This window comes from Dendroctonus ponderosae, unplaced genomic scaffold, assembly GCF_020466585.1.
Source record: "Dendroctonus ponderosae isolate FM_Combo_2020 unplaced genomic scaffold, Dpon_F_20191213v2 Dpon_F_20191213_7, whole genome shotgun sequence".
Classification (NCBI taxonomy): domain Eukaryota; kingdom Metazoa; phylum Arthropoda; class Insecta; order Coleoptera; family Curculionidae; genus Dendroctonus; species Dendroctonus ponderosae.
This window is the reverse complement of record NW_026018916.1, coordinates 10296588-10304389: the sequence shown is the minus strand read 5'-3', so window position 1 is coordinate 10304389 and position 7802 is coordinate 10296588. Positions and strand designations below refer to the sequence as shown.

At 32.5% G+C, this 7802-nt stretch overlaps 1 protein-coding gene across 17 annotated transcripts in view; it reads right to left on the bottom strand.

Annotated features, from left to right (window-relative positions):
* The window catches only part of LOC109542836, a 63458-nt gene that overhangs the window by 26610 nt on the left and 29046 nt on the right, over positions 1 to 7802 (bottom strand). For 16 of the 17 annotated variants that reach the window (XR_007281906.1, XM_048668060.1, XM_048668061.1 and 13 more), the window contains one exon: positions 7577 to 7744. The exons of the other annotated variant lie outside the window; for it this stretch is intronic. Coding sequence is in view for 15 of the 16 variants with exons in the window: in XM_048668060.1 (XP_048524017.1) it covers positions 7577 to 7744 (168 nt within the window). In the remaining variant the exon portion in view is untranslated. The remainder of the gene's footprint in view (positions 1 to 7576; positions 7745 to 7802) is intronic. 17 annotated transcript variants of the gene reach the window in all.

Here is a 7802-nt window from a genome sequence, read left to right as displayed (position 1 = left end):
TGGAAGCCACTCGACAACTCCAAATACAACTGGAAGCCCAAAGACGAAACATCCCAGAAGTAATTTCTCCAATTGATGTCAAACATATAAGTTTTTGGACAATTATAATTTACATAATTATTGTAATGGGTTGCATTTACATATTATATAAACTTTTAAAAAGTAAGTTAAATTTAAAGAAAAACAAAGTTGCAAACAACGACATAATTCTTTAATGTAAAACTACACCCATATAGGGTATACTTTTATCTAAAGGCGGAGGAGTTACAATCGCCTTATCACTAAGACTGCATTTCAGCCAGACGCAATTCAGCATCTTAGTGTCTATTGTTTAAGATTGTTTTCCTTAACATGCAAGCCCAAGATTATATTCATTCTCATCCTGTACTCGCTTCAATAAAGTCGTTTTTTAAAAACACGTTTGTTCGAGACCACATAGTAACTATCAGTTTACACTTTGTTTCGAAAAAAAATTCCAAACTACACGTCGATCTGTTAAAACGTAAAAAACACAAATGCATTCATTCAATTGTTACCTGCCTATTCAATGAATTTTATTGTACGCTTGCTGAAATGTTGGTCAGGTATTGAGATTTGTAGGTTTAAAAATATATTAGACTAGCACCTCAATAAATATTCACTTTGCTACAAAACACGATTAACTAGGTAAACCTAAAAATATATCATAGTTTTCGGTAGTTTAAATAATTTGGCATGCATAGATTTGCCAACGTAATATAATTGTAGTAAAAATCAAATCATTTCTGGAACAATTTTCAATTATTATTTGAAAAGGACTGATTGCAGGATACGAGATTTTAAATATTCTACAAATAAGTAAAATTAAAGTAACATATGAAATATACAGTTAAAAAAAAATTAAAATCTACGAACGGAAATTATATTAGCCCCATTTTCAATAGATTAATTGCATGTTTTCTAGTAAATGTCATTTGGAATTAAATATTTTTAATATGTAAAACTCTACTGTTGGAATTTATTAAAAGGCTCAACAGCTTCTATCGCCGCTTTATAGACAACTTATATACGCATAGTTTTAGAAATACGTCTTAATTAGTTGGCATTCTGCAAATTGACCTTATGAGTTTTTACATATTTAAAAAAATATTTAAAATTCAATTTTGTTGCAATTGAAAAATGTGAGCAGCAAAAGAATCAGCGGTGAATAACGGTCAATAACGGTCAATTCAATGTTCTGAATGTTCACGCCTAAAATGCATTTTACACAGCTCCTAATTCGCATTCGAACTTTTCAAGGTTCAGTGTGTTTATTGACATCCATAAATAACCGCATTTCTGAGTTTTGATTGGCAAAAATATTAAAGCCATGTGCATAAAAGTTGGCATCGGTTTTCGGGCCAATACTGAATCATGTTTTTTCCATGCAACAACAGTTTTATGTTTTTTTGTAAATTACAAAACAATGACGTGTTCAAGCAATAACCGCTCAACCTGCTAATCTGAACGAATTTATAATTTTAGATCGTCTTAGTTCGATTATGTCACGGTTAATTAAATTATATCGAGCGAAACTATTTAGCAGTTGATAATATATAGGCCTCCAAATGTGGTTTCAAGAATTTGCTGTTCTGTTACGTTATTTCACGTGCTTAATTGTTTTCCAGTTTCAGGATATGTGCATGTCGAACTTTCAAATAATTTCGCAATATATTAAGTAATACTGCGTTGGCGCAACTTCAGTTCAGTTATTGCCAAAAAATAAAGCCTAGCTAATTTAACGTCCAGATATCCAGTTCTCTAATGGAAAATCTTGAACTTTGAATAACATGTGCACAGCAATAAAATAATTATTTTAATTGATTTAGTAACTTGAGGATTTTAAAATTTTGTTATTTAGACGATCAACTTTTTTAAAAATTAAATGGCAACAAAAACCGCCCAGGATAAAACGTATTTAGGTAAAATAAATACACCTGAAATGCATTAATCTGCGGAAGTAAGCTAGGAATAAATAGGTCAAACAAAAGCTATTATTTTTTTTTAATTCAATGGCTCAATGCATTTGTCAATTAAGTTGACGATTTTCGCTGGTTGGAATTGGAAGTCAATATGTCTACCTGCATGATAGATAAATAAGATCGCATAAAATGTATTTTTGTCACTAATGACTCACACATATCACCGGAACCAAATTAGAATCTGGATATCTAAACTTTTTGAACCCACTTATATCGTTCCATTCATTCGCTTGGAGAATGAAAATAAATCCTCATTCGATATACCTAAACGACATTTTAATAGTTTGGAACTTATATTTTCCAGAATCGTATTGTTTTTGGGGCGTTTGGCTCAATTGCGGTATACATTTACCAAAAATCCGCCGAAAATACTGAAACACATCTGGATCCGAATTAGATTTCTGGCAGTGGTATCCTGTCAATCATCGATTTAGTAAAAATGGAAAACTAATTGCCAGGTTGCTGCCCTGTTTCGGCTGTGTTTGCGATAAAAATAGCGACAATATTAAATATTTATAATAATTTTTAATTCGAGAACAAAACGTTTTGTTTGGAAAAATATACTGAACTGGGAAACGGTTCGTTTCAAACCCATAGCATCATAATTTTATTACTGAGTCAGAGCATACACATGATATTAACAAGCCTTTTTAATTGCGCTGTTAAAATTAGCACTTTCTTGCGTAGGCATAGTTGATTGCTGGATTTGTAAGATATCGTAAAATCTCAGGTTTACAGTCGGAAAAATTCCAATTAGTTTTTCATAATATTTTTAATGGGCAATATCCGGAATAAGTGTTACACTTTTCTGCTTTGGAATCCACCGACAATATGCAGCTTTCCAACACAGGGACGAATCGAGTTTATAATACTGGATCAACAACACACAAACATTAAATTTTTTTTACTCCCGGTACTGAGCAAACTGTTTGAACACATATACCTAAAAAAAAGGTGCAAATTATACTGTAAATACCATAGCAAGAAAGGCCAATTGGTCGATAGGTTACAATTTATACTTGTTTGTCACAGTTTATGTTTGTTTTCAGATATGATCGCAAATCGCACATGGTTCATAAGCTACCAAGTCCAAAAATGTAAGTAACTATTAATACTAAATTAATGTGTCATGCAGAGATTAAAATGAATAAAATTACTCTATTTGAGTAAGCAAATTCTATTAAGCTTTTTTAGATTGAATAGTAAATGAAATTTTTCATTTTACGTATCACCAAAGTAGTCAAATGTCATTTTAATAAGTGAACTGGCTCTTTATTTGGACGCAGTTGCACTCAAAACTAGATATAAACATAACATTTTCCATTTTCTTCGTATGTTTGTAAATATTGTTTAGTAAGTTTTGTTTCGCATTGCATTACAATTTGGCTCCGAATTGACATATTCTGTAATCAACATTTTTAAAACCGGATGCGAGACTTTGTTGTTCCATTAGGTATAGAATTATCCGAAAATTCCTCGTGGAAAATAATTCCGGCACCTACAGAAGCATTAAAAGTAGTGTCTCAATGTAAGAAGTTGATAATTTTAATTGCAGTTGAACTTTGAAAATAGTGAAATGTTGTGGATTAAAGTAATTCACTGATCAATATTTTCCCTGGAAAGAAAATTTCAGCAATAATTATAATTTTTTTAAGTTACACAAATCATTTTAACGCTGCCCCCGTTCGATTCGCTATCATTTTGCTGTAAGAACCTCATTTTATTCATTATATATAGATGTTTATTCGATCGGTGATGATTTGATTAGAGACTGGAATGGATTTTTGAAAAATAAAAGGAGTTTTAATGCATAAGGAAATTGCAAAAATAGCTGTTTTTGAAACCTTAAGGGTTTCAATCCAGTCCTGAATCTGCTTAGTGGCAACCATTTATTTGTGCGCGCTACCAGCTACATAATGTGAAGGTGATTTGAGTCCATTTGAGGCTACGATAATTATAAATTTCTTTTAACTAATATTATCAAAGCCAGCACATTATACATAAAATTAGCTTTAATTTCGAAAAATTTAGAAAATTGTCTTATTATTATTGATTAAACTCGCTTATTCTTGATTTTAGAAAAAAGTGAATACCAATTTTTCCAAGTTTTCCTTAACAGGTAGTTAGAGATGAAAAAGTTTACATCATATGTCTACTTTGGTAAGTTGAAAAAAATTGCTCTGTGAGCTACAGGTGGACGACGAAAAATTTGTAATACAGACCCTTATAGAAGGGTAATTCTCAAAACTTAATAAAAGTGTCATCTGACATTAGAATTTAATCCAATTCAAATCATTCACTATTGACGCAAATAGCAATCGACTCATCTCAAATCAAATCGGTCAAATGAAAAGACAAAAAAACTGTATCTCGGAATTCATACACTATGAGCAAAACTCATAATTTCACTGCAAATATTTCGATATCATGTTAAATGTTTTGTAAGCACCATAAAAAAACAATTATTACTTTGCCTTTTTGAAAATAATCGCACGTTTACTAATGGATATTAGTTCAAGATCGAAGTCACACTTTACGGGTGTTAATTGGAAAAACTTCTTGGCCGTTTCAAGCATTCAAAGCAGAACATGGTTTAAAAAAAATTAACTTAATTGGAAACCGATAAAAAACTTGTTTGCAGTCAAAACAGCAACTTTTACAGCTTTAACTAATCATCCACAATCAGAACTGACTAGGAGTTTTAGGGAAAAATAACATTTTAGTGCTTCGTGTATGGTTTTTTTAAATTTTTGCGTTCAAGTTTTGGCGCGTCTTGTATATGTATGTCGGAAAATTTGCGATCTGCTCTAAGTTTCCTGTTCCGAAAATACCGATCATAACAGAATGAATTACACAATGTGACTAGACGCTGATTTGAGTTTTGTGCTGCATTTAACACAAGAAAATCGTAAAAAAATTGGCAAATTGCAATAAAACAATCAGTCGTAGCGTAGGATTTTTGCGGCATGAATTAGTATCAATAGAAAGATCACGCTGCTAAAGCCATTGTTAAGATTGCATTATGCAATTAGAGTCAGGAAGTATCCAGTGCATCACTTCCTGCTTGCTTGAAAATGGCACTCTATTAAAAAACATCGAGCCAATTCAACCTACTAGGTGTCGAAGCTGTGGCTTTAAATTTGGGTGTGGGTGCCTTCATGTCCAAATATGTGCACTGGCAAACATTCACTCAAAAAAATTCATTTTTTCCTAAAGTTCCGGAATTGGTTTTCCCCTCCGGAAAACATGAGCGTCGCGCGGCAGGCTAGTCGAAAAACTGACAGCAAAAAATATTGAGACGCCACATTTGCGTCGGGACGCCTGTTCGGAAAAACGATGATGGTGACGCTGCGCCCATTCCAAACGGCGACGAAATCAGTGTTACCGATTTAGATCTCGATCTTGGCTTTAGGTGGCAGATACGAGGGGTACTAACGATTAAAATCGTTACCATTCGACTTATACGAAAAACCGAAAATAAAGAAAAACACACACGCATCTAAGCAGCAGAATAAATCAGTTGAAACGTCCGTATGTAACACGTAAATTGTGTATTCCAAGAGGGTATCGATGCATTAATTACTTTCATATTTATAGATTCAAATTTAGAATAATCGAGATGCAACATTGAAATAAATGTATGTTGAACTCTAATGGCTGAAATGACGCATGTATGGCCAATAGAAATGTCGATGTTAACGTTCTCATTCAAGGATCAAAGCAAGTGAACATTGCAGATTCATCTACAGTGTGATCCATTTAAATTACAAGTTCAATTCTTTTGTGACACTTAACACTAAATAAGTTGTATTTTTATATGAATTGCTTGACATTGTTTACTAACAAAACTGTATTTTTTGGCAAGTGAACAAATTTTGAACTTGCAAAAAGTCGGTATCGGCTATTAAAAAAATATTTTCTTTCGTCCACCAATCTTTCATCCCGTTTTTAGTTCGAGCAGTTAGAACACTCTAAAATACTTGAAAAAGTAAGGACAAGTGGCGTTAAGTTCGGTGGTCTTGACGGCCGTTTAATTAGTTATTTTAAGTGTTTTTCCGAGAATTTTTGAGCATGATGATGTTATTCACGTATTCCTTTCATCAAATTGTTACAATGCCCCGAATTATGGAAGAATAATAAATTTATTGATTTATTTTCTTGACGAGTGTTGCCTGGTTTCAAAATTTCAATTTACCGAGGCATTTTCTATATTTGTGTGTTTTATTTGCGGGTACCGAAAATGCCTAAGACATAATGTGAGGGCGAAACAACGGTTCATTTTGCTCAAATTTTCACCATCATCTCTTAGATCTTGTATAAGTTCCTCATTTATTTCTCCTATTTTCTTGGTGAGTTGAATATGAAACTAATAATCAATCATTCTCATCTTTATTTATATTAGATTTCAAAATTCCACTCCAGCATTATCTTCAAGCACATCAATGTTTTATAGGCAGGCATTTCTTAATCACGTCGTTAACTATTCATTTAATTGTCAAATATTATTTGCATAATGATTATTTAAAATTATCGGCGCCTAATTAATAAAATGTTAATCAAGAAGCTATCAAATTCCATGTCGAAAAAAATGCTCGAGGAAAAAAATGGGCTTGACTCGAAGGACGAGAAGTATGAAATTTTCTCACAAAATGAAAGTTCTTAGCTACTTTGACGAAATGTGCTTTTAATTAAACAAACAACAACTTTTATTTCCTTGCAAGAACTTGCGACGGTACATCCATCAACATTATTTATTAATACTAGACTCATTATCTGAATTTTATTATTTTCGCTAAAGTAAACGATCCGGAAGTTGCATAAACAAACAGCCGTATATAAATTGGCTGCGATAACGTAGGAGAGTTGGCATCAAACCTAGTTTTTTTTGAGAAAACTTTCTTAATTGCGTAAATTAAAAACTACACATGTCTTCGACTATTCCAAGTGTCGACCACATACTTCCAATACATTAATCATTTTTATTATACATTCAGGACATGCTTCTTATTGTTTCGGTCTATAAATGTGCAGTGAAACTTTTGCTATGACCATAATTGTTGTAGAAGGATTTTCATGGATGTTAAATCATAGGCGTCCATTATTCCTTTGTAATAAATATATTTTGTATCGTGTATGCAAAAGCTCGCTTGCTGCAAAGGTTTATCTACAAAGTATTTTTTTCTAATAGCCTCATGAAGCAGTAACGATTTTATGATCACTCCCTGGTATTTTCTGAAGAACCCCGATTAATCATGGTTTCGGAACATCCAAATAAAACACGACACATCCATTTATTTTATGAATGCCTTGATAATTCAAGGCTAGATATATGGATACTACAGGATAAGGTTATACCTGCTCCTATAAATACTGTAATTAAGTTTTTCTGTACTTGGTGATTTATAGGTGGCTACCTTTCATCTGCCCACACAAAACAACTAGTCACAATCATAACTTAAAAAATGTGCTGGAACAAACTATTATATTATAATCGTAAAACTGGGTGATTTAACAGGCGACAACTAGATATAAGAGACAATGATGGCCATGAACTATTTACATGTAATTAAACAAACCTTTTCTTTTAAACAGAAATCCCTTGGCTAAGTTTAAAGAAGCATCGATTTCATGCAAAAGACTATAGGATTTGTAGGTTTTGTTTTTCGCCAACGCCCTGTACACTCGGCGTGCTTCTTTGCAGCATTTTCTGTCGCATTGCGTTATCATTATTTTGTTGAAGCACCCTAAGAAATAGCAAATTGGATTCATAATAAAAACTGAATACATTTTTTTAAAGCTTAG